The 16,855-nt window shown below is 43.6% G+C and overlaps 1 protein-coding gene across 1 annotated transcript in view; it reads right to left on the bottom strand.

Moving 5' to 3' along the window:
* The window catches only part of SYNE1 (spectrin repeat containing nuclear envelope protein 1), a 1,959,630-nt gene that overhangs the window by 1,513,435 nt on the left and 429,340 nt on the right, over positions 1-16,855 (bottom strand). The window contains exon 5 of the mRNA XM_085611789.1: positions 7,462-7,545. Coding sequence (XP_085467915.1) covers positions 7,462-7,545 — 84 coding nt within the window. The remainder of the gene's footprint in view (positions 1-7,461; positions 7,546-16,855) is intronic.

The raw sequence follows: 16,855 nt of genomic DNA, 5'->3' as shown, positions 1-16,855 counted from the left end.
CTTAGGGATCTCTTCAGCTCAGCAAAGTGGCATGAACCATGCAGCATAACCACAGCAACTGTAGATACTTCTCAACTCACAAAAGATCAAATCTTCCCATCTACACATTAAAACACTATTCAACACACTTCTCTTGAATACATGTAGCCTTGAGAAGGGTTACCCTAAACTCAAATCGAGACAGGACAGCATTAGTCTCACTTCTTTTCAAGTTGCACTAAAAATCAGTGTTGAGAACCAATATGACTAATGGCATTTTCACTTTCAAACACTCAGCAGTGCATAGAATCTCATCCACCATTCTAAACAGTCATCTATACCCCAATGCAATGAGTTGTCCAATGTATAATCAGCAAAATACTCTATATAAGTAAGGTAATTGCTTTTGTTCAACTCATCATACATCAACCTCTCACCCATTCCTTTCCACTCAAAATGGCATTGTTCATTGGAACCATAATCTGATCATCTGCATTATGCTTCATATAATGTCTATTCCGAACCAATAAATACAAATATTAATAGGTAAAGAAGCTGTAAAATTGTAGTTATGTACTCTTTTTCCTTTTTGAGTAGTGTGCTACTTGCCTTTCCTATCTATCATGTGATTAACACACTGGTGTCCCGGGGTGGTAGCGGATTTACAGTATTTCATGGGTATTATTGGAATCCTGAAGGGAGTGTGAATGGTTGATGAAGTGGGTTTGTTGAACAAAGTTTGGAGATGGTACGAAATTCAGCCTGGAGTGAGGGGACTTACTCAGGGACACTGGGGGAATTTTGGGCTGCTGGACAGATGGCATTTAAAGGACAGGACGAAAGCCCTAGGGTGCAGTGTGACTCAGGCTGATTGTCTGGCATATTGTTATAGACTTTGACATTGATAGTGCTGAAAGTGTATAAGGTGCAATTGCTTGTTGTGCCTATGAGCTTGGTTTCTCACAAAGATTTGCATGAGTATTATTGTTGAAGACTGATGGTTTTTCCAGGTGGGTGTGGACATGCCAACTGTATTGTCTGAAGGATACTGTACAAAAACATCCTATCTGATCATGATTTATTGTTCAGTAAAGGAATGTAAATTTGGCTAATAATATATATTGCATAAACTTTTGAAGCACACACTGAGCCATGTCTGTATCATTAATGAAAAGTAATGTTTGTGATAGGGTACCGGTAAGCGGTATGATTTGTAATTTTTTAAAGATGCTAAATAAACTTCAACAGAACCATGTGTGACTATACTGATTATCCACCCATGTTGTGTGGAACACAGCGGTATCCCCATTGGATATTACATATCACTCATAGAAAAGGCGGCTCTTTATACAAGCATCATGACAACATAGGTCCTGCAACCAACATTAGCCATTGCAATACTGATAAAATATTTTAAAAGGCATGCTAGTTAATGCAATATAAAATTATTAAAAAGCAACGTGTATATGGCCTTTTTAATGATAAGCACATTTGAATGTACTGGTTAAAGCAGAATTGTTTAAGGTACTTACATAAATCCATGACAAATTTTTAAGATAAATATGTAAATGATTTCCACTTAGATTTATTTCAAATAGATCTTCCTATGTGGGTAACCTAAAATAACTGGCATAAATCTGGCCATCCTGGAACTTAGACTCCCCTGAACCATAGGACCCAAAATGTGGGCACTTTTTTTTTTAACTGATTTTTTCTATAGCGCGAACATGACCCGAAGGTATGGGGTATCAGAGCACTTTACATAGCACCAGTAGTGTTACATGAGGACAGACTGATTTTCGTTAGGCAGGGGGAGATTAAGTAATTTGCCAAGAATCACAGGATATTCAGCGTCATTGCCGAGACTCGAACATTGTTCCCCAGATTCAAGGTCAACAGCCCTAGCCAACTCCTCTCACCTACAGAATTCTGGTAACTGTAAAACGTGATACTGCAGCATTTAAAAGCAATCATTATCATCTTTCCTTTAAGAGGCATTTTCCTTCTAAACATTTTGAGCATGCAGCCACCTCTAGGACAAGAAAATGGCAGGCAATGTAATGATCCTTATGTAGGCAAGGTTCTCCTGGTTTTGAAGATGGCAACAAATGTACTAACCGGTGATCCTCTGTATAGTGACTGCCAAAGGAGAGCACAAAGAGGAGAAAGGGGAATGTGTTACATTAAGCATGGTTGTACCTTTAGAAGTCTAGAAATGGTTATGGCCATCACTCCCAGTATAGCACGTGCAGCAAGCGACTTTAGAAAATAGATTTTGCAAAGCAAATGTATTTATGCCAAAATAAGGGATCTTGCACATGCTAGGTCTTCTCACCTAAAGCAGCATCTGTTATTAAATGAATAACAAATCCCAATGTTTATAATACAGCACTCGTTGGGGATATTAAAGATACTTGGATTTATCTGAACATAATTCATCACAAACTATTATCTATTTCAGTTATTTAGGATTGAATGTTTTTCCAAAGAAAAACTGGACAAATACGAAAGGTGGCAGCAACATGAGGGCACTATCCAATCTCTCAAACAAACATATTTTACCCATAATCAGTAAAGTGGCTGGCAAAATAGTGCTTGGCCTAGTTTTTTTAACATCCTTGCACCCACCATGATTGGCTGTTAGTTTTACTTTCTAAGTGAATCCAGGTGGCCAGCATCGGTCATAAATCCTATACTTTATGTAGGATCATTCTATAAAACATCATTTGGATCAGTGACTGTGTCCTGAATCCTTCAGACACATGCAAGAGTAACAGAGCACAAAGTGCTTGTAATTCAGCTTCTACATAATCTAAATATGCCCATAGAACACATTTTAGTCCACTTCAAGATATACGGTGAAAAGACCAATGTTATCCCTTTCAGTCCTTCGTGACTTAGGCACATGCTTATTAGAAACAATGTAGACGCAGGACATGCAGTTAAAAGAAATTGGTTCTAGAGTCAAGTAAAAGTATGGAAAGCTAAAAGAGAAGTACAAGCAACTAATAATAGCAGAAAATTGACAAAAAGTTACTTTTCTGTACGTTATTAACATTTTGCTATAAAGAAACTCATTATTCGTACAAGGTATAGTTGGTTTAATTCACACACTATTGCATTCAAGTAGATCTTGGGTGCAAAAACAAGTGATTTTGCATTAATTTCAGGATCCTCAATCAAAGAGTCAGGATCTGTAAAAAAATGTTTACAAACAAAAACTGAACTTACTTCAGCACACAATGTGGTAGTACAGTGTAGTATATTGTACACATCCAGAATCCAGAGAACACACTTAAGTGTATAAGCTTGGGTGTTTATATAGCACAAACCTAGCTTGAAACTCTGTGAAATAGAAGTAATATGCGTGCCTTATCAGGATTGGGAATTAAAGGGAGCATCAATATATCTCAAGGGGGAATAGGGGAAGATAAAACTCCAATGTAATAATATTTTCCCTTTAAAACAAAAAATAATTACATTTTTACAGGGAAATTTACAAATTCACTAAATCTACTGAGGACAATCAACAGGAGTAAATTTCATGTAAGTGTATCCATGAAAGCCAAAATTTCCATGTTTGCTGCTGCGAATTTATGAAATCCCCAAAAAGCTGTGTATTTTGGACATGGCAGCAATGAGTGTGATTATGATTTTTTGCAAAGCTTTTACGAATCAGACACAATGTGAATTACAAAATAATATAAATCAACAATTTCAACTGAGTTTTACTTAAAACAAGAACTACCCTCAGCAACTCAACATTATGTTAAATATTATGTTGAGGCTCTTCCCTTCCAAATAACCCCACCATATGGCCTACTGGTGAAAGACAAATAATGTCCTTAGAATGTCATTATTGCTATCTGAGTCTAAGCATATTTCTTGCTTAAGAAAGGAACAATCAAATAATGGCTTCATTACAATCCATTGTTTTCTCTATTTAAGTTTTTGGAGTAACATCTTTTGTTGACGACCCATAGTTGTAAATGTAAGTCAATTCCTGTAACATACATTATATAGCAATACTTCATAATAGAAGTATTCCTGTTTAAATTCAATTTTAACATCAATATTTATTTGAAGACTCTTTCTAAGATACTTACTGTTGTAAACAGCATCACAATATTGCAAACTAATGTGCAGGTGGTTTTAAAAAAAATCTTTTTGATGCATCAAGGGATTATGATGACATCATCAACCACTAAAATGAATGTTGAGCGCTTTTGCAATGTCACTATGATCCACAAATAGCATAAAAGGTTAGTAGTTAAGAAGAAACCAAAATGTTTTATTTGGAATGCTGAAATAACGACAAAGCTAGTTGAATGTTCAGCTCATGTGCTCTTTTTACATATTAGCAGAAAGGAATACTCAAGCCACAATTTTAACTAATGTTTCTGGATACGTAGAAAGTAAATGTTAAGCAATTATGGACCCAGTATTCTAAATGTTGGGTCACAAAGATGTCAGTGTTTATGCACACTTTTGCTTCCTGATCAGACTTTCATTTTGTGTCGCGGTGGTCACAGAGCCATATGGCCATTCTTTAGAATTTGCAGAATTGTATTTGCTCTAAAAAAAAGAGGCAGGGTTTGGACTACGAATCTCACCTAGTATGTAAATGTATGACACCCAGAGTCAGTATCTGATCAATCGTTTGTTACTGTACTGATAAGGTCCCTTGCCAGTCAGAAAGACAAGTGGGACAACCCTTTCATGCACCCATCACAAACTCTACTTTGTGAGTCAGAATGGCAGGATTTCTGACTGCAAAACCTGTTTGTAAAATAGGTAATGAGGTGACTATAATGAACATATCCAGCCAACGATAATCCCAAGAACGCTTTATAGCTGAGCAGCACTTTTCATGAAATTATTATATCTCACCTGGTTTCTTGATGGAATCAAAATAATTGCTTATTCTTAAAATGTAGATGGAGTCTTATGGATGTAGTGAGTTCTGCTTAATTTATCTATGATCTTCGTGTGAGGCACTTAGAGGCAGATTTATCATTAAGTTGTGTTGCCCTTGCGCCATTCGAGGGGGTGCAAGTGTGACGGAACTACTAAGTCAGATCTATCAAGCCACGCAAGGCCATCTTGCGTGGCTCTCCATGGCTTGATAAATCTAGAGTAACACAACACAACGCAAATCACTGCATTGTGTGTTCCCACAAATCCAGCCATAGATTTTGGCGCATTCCCAGATCCCCTTTTTGGATGGTGAAAGCAATACTCGAGTCCCAAGATACTTAAGAGAGAAGGGCGAATCAATATTGTTTGGGGTCTTACTGAAGAAGACCAGCTATATTGTAGCATATCCTGGAATCAGAGGTAATAAATACAATATTTAGGGTGGACAGGTGCCACAGTGGTAGGAGACTTGATCCCTATCAAAAGAGAGGATCAAATGAGGCGCCACATTTGCCTGTTTACGGGCTTGGATTTTCTCTAAGGGTAGAGCCCTAAAACTATATAAAAGATTATTTTGCCATCTAGAAGGTTTGGGAAACTCAATATAACTAAGGAACTGCCATATACATAATATTATTCCAGCACCACCATTTAGCGATATTCAATAATTATTTTTGAATGATTAAACTGAAGGAGATTAAAACCCAAAGATCATTGTCCTGAAGAAGGTGGAATGTATCTATTTGAGTCCACCGAAACACATTGGCGCAAAGTTTAGCTGGATCCAATCGCGAGGATGAGCTGTTGATGGAAAATGTTAATTTCACGAGTACTCATGCTTAATGTTAATTAGCATCTGTAACAGTTATATGTATATCGTTCACAATGGTGCTCCCATTTGGTGTTTTGAATTTGATCTGTCCTGTGTTTTTATTAAGTGTGAACCGCCTATTTGCTCTTGGGGGAAAGCGATAAGGTTTTTTAATGTGTATTTTTTAATTGTGATAAGAAAATTTTATCTCTATGTTTATATCGTGAACATATAATGCAATAGAGTTGGACATTTGGATGTGATTTTTATCTGATTAAATAAAGCTATATGCAAATTTCTTTCATGGTGATATGTGTTTTAAATAGTTGAACCCCCAAGGGAGCTGTGTTTTTTCTGACTTCATTCCCAGATTTCCCATTACTGTGAGACATGGGAATGCATCAAATTGCTACGCCTCCCCAAGTGAGGAGTAATGCGGAGAAATATTTGTATTTCTTTCATTTTCTTCTCTTTCTATGTGTGCTGTTGCAGCACATATAGAAAGAGGAAAATTATTCTGTCCACGGTGCAAGGGTGACTGCGTAAGCAGAAGGTAGCACATTGTGCGCCAGGACAGGGAAGGGACATAAATGCACTTTATAATGTTAAATACTGCACATTCCTATCCTTTCCCTTTCACAAAGTGCAGCAAGATGGACTGCTGTGCTGCGTGAAATGATTACAAATCTGCCCCTTAGTATATACATATAAATTATTAATACTCTACTCACTAGCCCACTCACAGTAGATTAAAAAAGATCACCCTATTGTTTCCTTATCATAAATGAATTAACCCTCCTTTCTTTTTACTTTGTCTCATAACGACTAAAGAGCCCACAGGCCTGAATGCTATCTACAAATTTCATGAAGCAAAATACACAAAGAACCCCCCCCCCCCCAAAAAAAATATATCTGATACAACTGCAGACAAAAACAAGAGGAGGAATTGGAGAATCATCTTAGTTGTAGAGTGCAAGAGAATTTGGTTCCTCATGAACAAACCTGGTGAAGGTGCAATAGAATAGTATCTGAATAATTCACAAGTTTCACTACACTCGATGCCTGACCACACAGCACAGACATTCATTAAACAAAATTGTGCACGTTTTCAATGTACTATTCATTCAAATAATTAAGTTAAAGGTCATAATTCGACTTTGTTTATTGTAGTACGAATTGTTCCATGTGTATTGCTTGCTCATGATTAAGCAAAATACAACAAATGCAGATACCTTCTAATTTAAAACAATATAAAGTTCTTTCTCAAGACAACATACACAAAATGTCTGATTTAAAAACTGTGAACAAATGATATACTCTTTGCATACAGATGCAAAATGTGAAGCAACAATTATCCGCATGCAATATGTCCCACTCCTGAAGGCCAAAGCACAATTATATTTATATGTATAAATCCTGGGTGCATCAGGGCACATGAACATGTTTTCTACTTTAATTTAAGTTGTATATCTAACTTCAGAGGTCCATGGCAGATTGTAAATTAAACTCATTATTTGAGAGGTAAAATATTCTAGTGCTTCTTTTCCAAAAACATTTTTGCCAACCATAACTTTCAACTTTTTCACAGCACTGAGACAGATACATTTCTATAATTGTTATGACAATGCATGTCTCATGCCGATACATAATCGTAGGAGTTAAATCTATGTTAGAGCATTCTGGATATGCCTCATCAAGCATTAGCAATAGGAAGTAACACATTTGTGAATTGAACAAGTCGTAGACAAACTAACCCGTCTTCCCTCCAGGAATTTAAGAGCGGTTCCAATATTGGACACCCAATGGATTCGTCTTATCTGGCGTCCCTGCTCACATGGCTGAAGAAAGGGGAAGAAAACAGAAAGCAAAACAGTCAATGACTGCTCATAGACACTTATTGTAATAACTCAGATACCCTTCTGAAATCGTTAGGGTCGATATCAAATATGACACAACAGGGCTGCATATAAATTCCACACTAACTCACAAGGCATGAAAATGTGTATTGTTTCATTCAAAATATTTAAATAAATAATGTGTGATGGTTTATATTTGAGTAAAGAGTTAAGTTGTGGTGATCAAATTGTGACATTTTACTATTCATCAGTCAAGCATGTGAACCATCAAATAACAAGTCAGTGTAAATTAAACCAACCAGAGAGGGCGTTAGTGGGAAGTCACCTGACCCTTCAGAAATCAATTACCCACCTGCTGTTCCAACCATGGTTTCATGTTTTGTCCTACTATCATTTGGAAGAGTGCAGAAAGCATTACAAAATGGTAGCATTTGCAAAAATGCTCTGCAGCCTGACTATCTACCCTTTACACTACAATCCTGCTATTGAGGCTTCTTTGCCAATATGGATACTGAACAGAACTTCCTACGGGGGTTTTGTGGATCAGAAGGATCCACAGTTACAAGACGTTTACAGATCAGTGCCTGGTTCCCTAACTCAAGGAGATTCAGTTCCAGGGACTCACTCTATGAATAAAGTCTGAAGTAGTTCCCAGTAATGCATAAGTAAGATCAAGCTTGAGAAAAAAGTCATCCTGCACAGCAAGCCTGACCAGGTTTATGCCCTAAATGTTGTCAAAACCATATTGTTCGCAGAAAATATGCAAACTAAAGATAGTCACATATCTGTAGAAGTAAGCAACAGATACCAATCTGAAGATATTATGGAAGTGGCATAAGCGGAGCTTAAAGAAACATAGGGGCAGATTTACTAATAATTGGTGCAATGGAATGCAGCAAGGCAACCTGCTGTGCGGCACTGCGTCAAATGGAGAGGGCAGGGATGCACCATATCTAATAAAATATGGTGCATTCCTGCCCTCCCTCTGCGCTGGTGCACTTGTGGCTGCCAAGCGCCAACAATGGCACCCTTGCACATTGGTGAAATGTTGCCTGAGTTACAGCCAGGAATATTTTTGTGCAGGAAGGGACGCCTTCCTGCAGAAAAAAAATCCTCTGAGGCTTTTCCCTCTTTATACGAGTGCTGCAAAATGCAGCACACATAGAAAGAGAAAACAACGAGGAGAAGTAAACATATTTCTCCTCATTATGCCTCTCCTGGGAAGGCGTAACATTGTGATGCAGTTCCAGGTTTGCTAGTGTTAGTAAATCTTGGAATGCGCCAAACACAATAAGTGTATGTGTGGGAACACCTATGCTCTACTCATGGAATGCCTTTCCAGGGCAGAGCAATGCAAGGTTAGCGACTTTTGCTGCCTTGTGTCACTCCAGATTGACAATGCCATGCAGATCCAAGCAAGGTAGCTCTGCGTGACACAGTAAATCTCACTTAAGGCAATGCGTTGGCCTTGCGTAACCTTGCATTCCTTGCACCATGCAAGCCCTTGATAATTCTGGCCCATGATGTTATTAGAGAATGGCTTCCATACCAATCCATAAAATAAAGCAGTATTAACTTATAGCTAACGTAATAACTTAATGAGATAGTCACAATAATTAAGACAGTAAAATGTGGCAATAATTAAGACAGTAAAATGTGGCAGGCACCTTTTCCCACATTTGTGGATGTAATATTGGATTTCTTTGTGAATATTTGAGTACATTGAGATTCTTTGGCCATGCAATATCAGCACACATCACACCGAAATATTGTTCAGGTCTAATGTAACCCGCTACGAACCATCACTTTCCACATCGTTCTACATAGTGCTTTAACAAGGTACTTGTATCGCCTTGTGGGAAGTATCAAATATTTGTTGAGTCCATTTTGTAGATCTACTGGAAGCAAACAACCATATCCAGACATGGGAAAAATGAATAAGCTTTAGGGCCCTCTCTTCTGGGTAGACAGATTTATACCATGGTGGAAGAGGTACACAAGCAACATTTTGATATTGATGACAACATGCCTAAAAGTCAGAGAAGGGAGAGGTTTCTATGAGCTGTTGACAGTTTGAGGAGAGCAGGAATAAATGTAATTGCAAATGGCACTTTGAATTGTTTTTGGCCACCGTACCCATCCATTAGTGAAAAAATGTTTTGCTCCTGACACTGTCTTTCACTTTTTAGGAAGAATAATGCAGACATTTCTCTTTTCTCTTAGCTGTGGAAAGATACAGGCCTATACAAATTAAGTCACTATAGATTAAAGTTTGGGCTTCCACTCATCAGGACATCTACCTTTTGCTATTGTACCACGAACAGTCACTTTGGCCTGTGAGCATTCTAATAGCTACTCCATCACTCTTGTATGGCTTGTTTATAAAAAAGCATTGGCAACGCCAATAGGTCTTGCATTCGTGAGAGCTATTGGCTTTGCCAATGTCTTTTAGCCATGTTGTACAGCATCATTGCTGCTGTTCAGCATGGCTAAACGTTAGTGCTGTGGTGTAGAGTAGAGTGGCAAAGAGGAGAGTGGTATAGAGGAGAGTGGAGTAGAGTGGCATAGAGTGGAGAGGCGTAGATTGGTGTGGAGTGAAGTGGTATAGAGTGACAGAGTAGGGTGGTGTAGAGTGTCAGAGAGTGACATAGAGTGGAATGGAATGGCGTAGAGTAGAGTGATGTACAGTGGAGTGTTGTAGAGTAGAGTGGCATAGAGTAGAGTGGTGTTGGGAGGGGTGGCATAGTGGTGTAGAGTAGAGTGGCATAGGTTACATTGGTATAGTGTGGCATAAAGCTGAGTGGCGTAGAGCGGCATTATTGAAGTAGAGTAGAGTAGCATGGAGTGGCGTAGAGTAGAGTGGCATAGAGTAGAGTTGCATGGAGAAGAGTCTGGTAGAGCGGAGTGGCATACAGTGGAGTGACATAGAGTGGAGCGGTATGGGAGAGTGTAGAGTGGCATGGTGTAAGTGGAGTAGCATGGAGTAGAGTGGTGTAGAGCAGAGTGAAGTGGCATAGAGTAGGGTGGAGTGGAGTAGAGACGAGTGGCTTACAGTAGAGTGGGGTAAATGTGAGTTGTGTTGAGTAAAGTGACATTGAGTAGAGTGGCATAGATTGGGGTGGAGTGAAGTAGAGTGGTGAGGAGTGGTGATGAGTGCCTTAGTGTGGCCTGGAGTGGTATAGAGCAGAGTGAAGTGGCACAGAGTGGGGTGCATAAAGTTGAGTGGCATAGAGTAGAGTTGAGTGGAATAGTGTGGCGCTGAGCACAGTAGCAAACAGTGACAAAGAGTAGAGTGTGTGGAGGGGAGTGGAGTGGCAAAAAGTAGAGTGGCATAGAGTAGAGTGGCTTAGAGTGCCATAGAGCAGAGTACAGCGGTGTATAGTGGGATAAAAATGCATAGCGTGGAATGGAGTGGGGTAGAATAGAATGGCATAGAGTGAGGAGGCATAGAATGGAGTGGCATAGCGTGGTGTAGAGTAGGGTGGCACAGAGTGGTGTGGAGTGGAGTAGAGTGGTGTAGAGTAGAATGTGTAAAGTAGAGTGTAGTGGCATAGAATAGAGAGGAATGATGTAGAGGGGCGTGGTGTGTGATCGAGTGGAGTAGAGTGGAGTACTGTAGAGTAGAGTGGCATAGATCAGTACAGTTGTGGGTGTAAGTAACTAAAACATCACCAGAGATGGCAGATAGAGTGAATGTAACCTAAATAAGAAGCCACATGCCTGCGGTAAAAGTAGGAAAGCACATTGCAGGTCCAGGAAAAATAGCAAAACTAGTATAAATTTAAACAAAACAGTGTGTTAAATATAAAAAGACGAGGAAGAATAAAAACAAGGAAGAACACGTGTATTTGGTACATGCTCCAGGGAAGAACTAACACAAGAAAGGAAGGGAGGACTACAAGATCTAAGCAATCGAAAGATTGCAAATGAGAGCGACAAGAAAAACAATTGAATTGTAAACATATGTCTTGCAGCACAGCAAGTGCGCTGTGTAGTTGAGATCTAAAAAGTACACCTGCGGTTTTCCTCTTGGTTCGTTAACTTTCCCTTCACTAAGGTAAGAACGATGTTTAGCATCTATGGAATAGCCATTAGCTTCAGTGGGTTGATGAGAAATCTTTGCCCATGTGTAGTCAACATATTGCTCACTGAGCAATAACTTAAACATACCCAAAGCAAACTCTCTTTGAAGCAACCTTCTTGAGTAGTACAAGACAGGGCACAAATTATGTCCAGCTGTCCTTCCCTAAGACAGACAGGCTGAGTATTCATGGTATGGGTAGGGGTTCGAACTACAAACAAACATGAAGCAAAAGGGCCAACAGAACTGATCTCATGTGTGTGTAAATATCCTCACTGAGATGTAGGTGATCATGCTATGCTTTGCTAGGCTACATAACCCACTATAATACCTAGTCTTGAATAATTACCAAGTCACCATCAGACCTACATAGTTGATAGTAAATAACTCATCACATTAGATAGCATTTTCAATGATACATATAGACTTGGTTGAAATTCTCTTATCATTTCTACATATTGTTCTATGTAATTGTCTGTCAAGACCCATAAAATGTATCACTTTGAAAGTAAATGTTCCCTTAGATGAAATTTATTTCATTATAGGGTTCCAACCTATGGGGGCGTGGCTTGATGCCGTTGTAAGGAGCAGCGGACCTCGGACTTCCTCCGTGGCCTCCTCCCACAACCAGTTATCCCGAACAGCTGAAGGGAGCCCAGGCATCATAGCTGGCGGCGGAGGTCCTGGTGCTCACCTAGGGGCAATTTCAGAGTGCTGTGGAGCCGGGGCACACAGAAACCGGCGATTTCTCTCCCTGTTGGTGCTACGGTGGGGCGGCGGACAAAATGGCAGCTGCACCTCGTCACAGCGGTCGTAGTGGCTAGAGATGCCCCAGCGGGTCGAGGGAGCCTGCTGACTGGCGGGGTGCAGCCTGATTCTCCGAGGACAACGTGCGGATATATTTGAGGGCAGCCGCGATTGATATAGAGGCGCGGTGAGTATTGAGATGCGCTCAGCGGAGGACACCTGACCCTAAGATGGCGGCGCGAGATGCCTCAGGCGAATCGAGAGGCTGAACGCGGCCGCCGAGGGAGAGCAGCAATTGAGGTCTCCTGAGCAGGCAATCATACCCTGCTTCTGCCTGGACTTGGATAGAACTTTCGGTGCTGGGGAGCGGAGCAGGTGAGGAGCCTTCGTGTTGGCGAGTGCACACGACTGTGGCAAATGCTCAGGGGGAGGAACACGTGGAGGCCAGTGTTCACTGCGGAGGACGCGTAAGCCTGCGATTGAAGGGGGCTGGGAACCGCGTCGGCACAACTATAGCGCCAGCTGCATGCCCTCTCGAGAGCTGGGGACTGCTACTCTGGATGTTTGGGGTGGCTGTGTAGCTCCGGGCCCAGGCGCTGCCATGGGGAGCGGCAGGGAGGATGATGTCGCGCTGCTGCCTGATCACTGAACCCTGAATGGGAGCTGGAGATGTACTGTTGCCCTACTTGGAGTTGCAGATGCTCTGAGTATCTACTGGTTGTTCTTGTGTGCCCGGGGCAACTGCCTGCATGAGGCTGTGATGGTCGGGAGGAGCGAGGCCAGCTCACCTTTACACGGGAGAACCAGAGGATAGTGGGAGTGCGCACTCTACAATCTGGGGGGGAGATGAACACACGGTTCCCCTTCTGAGCTGGAGAACCTGAATAGTACGCTCTTCTCTGTAGTGCCAGGGATACGACCTGGTGCGCCGGGGTATATCTCCCGATTTTTCCAGTGCACACTGTCTATACTGACTTTTCCTGACCCCCTGTGCTCCCCCGCTGGACGTCTGGTGCGCCCCACCGCACCCAGTTCGAATGGGCTGAACATCTCGCCGGAAGGGCTTCACAGCCTTGCATGTGGAAACCATGGGGCGACAATCAGATGAAGAGGAGGACATGGCGGAACAGCGGAGAGACGAAGTAGCAGAGGGCCCCACGTTGGTGGACATCATGCAGGCCATCACCTCCTCGAGGGAAGCTTTGGAGACCAAGATGGACGCCATAGGGGTGGATCTCAACCTCCTGAAGGATGACCACCGCAAGCTCAAGGAGCGGGAGAAAGCTACTGAGATGACTCTGGAGGAGGTTCCGGACGCGATCTCTACCCTGCAGCGCTCTCTAAAATTGTTAGAAGAGAGGGTCAGGATCTTGGAGGTGAGAGCAGAGGACAGCGAGGGGCGCTCTCGCAGGAACAATCTGCGCATAGTGGGGGTCCCGGAACGAGAGGAAGGAGATGACGCTGTTCGGTATCTGGAGAATTGGCTTCGGACCGAGGTTGCCCCGGAGGGGCTCTCCCCCTTCTTCGCCCTTGAACGCGCACACTGGGCACACCCCCGCATCCGCTGGTCGTGCGATTACTTCACTACCGCGACAGAGACCACATCTTGCAACAGGCGCGAGGAAAGCAGAACCTCCAAATCGCGAATGCTAGGGTGATGATCTTCCCGGATTTCACCAGGGAGGTAGAGAGACAGCGCGCTTCCTTTCTTGCACTAAAGCGGAAACTCCGACAGTTGCTACTACCGTATGCCATGTTGTTCCCCGCGTGCCTCAGAGTGGTGGATGGGGCGACTACTCATTTTTTCACCACACCACAAGATGCATGGCAGTGGCTGGAGGCGCAAAAACCGGCCTCGGGGGGTGCTTCACCGGCGGGCACAGCGGAACGCAGATCACCTGAGCCTTTGCGGTCCCAGAGATCCATAACCCTGCCGGGACTTCAACTTGAAAGGGACAGGGCTGTGAGGGCGGTTGCGGAGATCAGCCGCAGTGCAACTAGCCCTTGCTCCACTGTTGCTAGTCGGGACGTGGGTGGGCTTGGGACTTCTCCTGCTGGCAGCACAAGTGGGGACTCGAAACCTGAACTCCCTGTGGTTACACCCCAAACGGCAGACTTCCTCATGTGTAATGGATCCATGATGTTGGGCGAGAGCGGCAAGAGCTGGCACTAGGGAGCAACTCCTGGTCGGACTGAACTCTGGGGGCGGTAGTGGGGAGCGCCCTGCCATGAATGATAACTAGGTCCCTTTCTGCCTGCTATGGATGGGGGGGTGACCGGGGGTGCTCTGGGTCCTGCTGGGTCAGCTCACGCCTCACCACGCTTAGTGCCCAGTTGATCGTTGCATTAGTTTGGATGGGAGCTAGTTTGAATGTACCTGTCCTGGGGAGTGGGTGTTGGGGAGTTTCATGGGGTTGGGGGGGTTACACAAGGGGTAGGCATGTCACTGAGATGGGGCAGGAGGGCAGACCACTGAGGTTCCAGATATGGATTCCACCGTAGGACTTAAATGTATGTCATGAAATGTCAGGGGCATGCACACTATGATACGCCGGCACAAGATTCACGCATATTTGGTGAGAAAGGGGGGTACAAATTGCTATGCTGCAGGAAACGCATTTAACACAGACGGAGGGGGCGGCACTACAGCGTAGATGGAGGGGGCAGTTGTTCTACACCTCATACTCGGCCTTTGCCAGAGGCACATTGATCTGGATACAAGCGGGGGTCCCGTTTCAGAGCGCTAGGCAGCTGATTGACCCAGATGGTAGATATGTGGTGGTGGCGGGACGGCTGGACGGTAGGGATATAATTTCGGGGAGCCTCTACGCCCCCAACGTAGCTCAAGCTGGATTCTTCAAGCACCTCTCCGGGAAGCTGGCTCCCCTGTTGACGGGTTCGGTGCTGTTGGGGGGGGACTTTAATTGTATTGCTGACGTGGACCTGGATCGCTCTCATCCACCTCTTCCAGATGCTCCCGTGCACAGACTTGCAGCGACTAGGCGGGCGTGGCAGTGCCAGTGGGGACTGATAGATACTTGGACGGCCCACCACCCGGGCGATAGGGACTACTCATACTTCTCTGAGTTCCATGAGTTGCATGCTCGTCTGGACTCATTCCTTTGCTCCCCAGAGGTGCACGGAGGGATTTCCCATAGTGAATATTTGAACAGAACGATCTCTGATCATAACCCTGTGCTACTATCAATGGATTGGGTACAGGCAAAGCCTGCCATTCCTACTTGGCGGTTGAGACCAGAGGCGCTAGAAGATCCGGGGCCCGATTCACAGAATTAACTTAAGACTAAATCCTAAACATACTACTTTGTGGTATTCACAGAATGCACTTACTACTTTTGGTATTCACAGAATGGATTTACGACTACTAACTTTACGTCCGCACTCGGGCCGGAAATTCCATCCCGGAGGCGGAGCTTCCGGCCCAAGGCGGGGCTCCCCGGCCGGAGGCGGAGCTTCCGGCCCGGAGGTGGGGATTCCGGCCAGTGGCAGAGATTTAGCCATGGCTGAAATCTCCACCTCCGGGCCGGAAGCTCTGCCTCCGGGCCGAAAGCTCCGCCTCCGGGCCGGAATTTCCGGCCCGAGTGCGGACGTAAAGTTAGTAGTCGTAAATCCATTCTGTGAATACCAAAAGTAGTAAGTGCAGTCTGTGAATACCAAAAGTAGTAAGTGCATTCTGTGAATACCACAAAGTAGTAAGTTTAGGATTTAGTCTTAAGTTAATTCTGTGAATCGGGCCCTAAGTGTTTAAGACCTCGATTGGATCTGCGATCGACGACTATTTTCTAGATAATGCGGGGTCTGCATCGAGCCTACTTATCGAATGGGACGCGTTCAAAACAGTAATCAGAGGGCGTTGTATTGGGGAGGTGGTGGGAGTCCGAAAGGTGCCGACACAGGAGGTGCTGAGGACAGAGAGTAGGCTCCGAGATCTGGAAAAGGAGAGACCGGAACGACCTGATAGGCAGGAGGACCTGCTTGCGGCACGCGAGGAGGTGGCAATGCAGGTGGAAAGGCTGCGCTCCTTTGATTATAAGGCCTACACCACTCGGGTCCAAGCGGAACGGGACAAATCTGGGGCGCTGCTGGCATGGTTGGCAAACATCAGGGGGGTGTGGCGTATTACACTCAACAAGCCATTAACACACATTTTCTGGACTATTATACCACTCTTTACCAGAGTAGGCTTGATCTTGGGGCAACTAATGGAGCGGGGCTATTAGAGGGGATAGAACTTCCCCAGGTTGATATCGAGGCAGCGAAGGAGCTTGGTAAAGATGTTGAGGTGGGAGAAGTGTGCAGCGCTATCAAACATATGACTCGGAACAAGATGCCGGGGACGGATGGCCTTCTGGTGGAATTTAATTCTGCATTTGTAGATACCCTGGCACCGAAGTTGGTCATAGTATATAACAAAGCACGGCGGGAGGGTTGCCTTCCTGCTAC

The sequence above is a fragment of the Triturus cristatus genome, chromosome 6 (genome assembly GCF_964204655.1).
Source record: "Triturus cristatus chromosome 6, aTriCri1.1, whole genome shotgun sequence".
In the NCBI taxonomy this organism is placed as follows: domain Eukaryota; kingdom Metazoa; phylum Chordata; class Amphibia; order Caudata; family Salamandridae; genus Triturus; species Triturus cristatus.
Note: the sequence above shows the minus strand (reverse complement) of the source record. Positions and strands in the feature narration are given on the sequence as shown.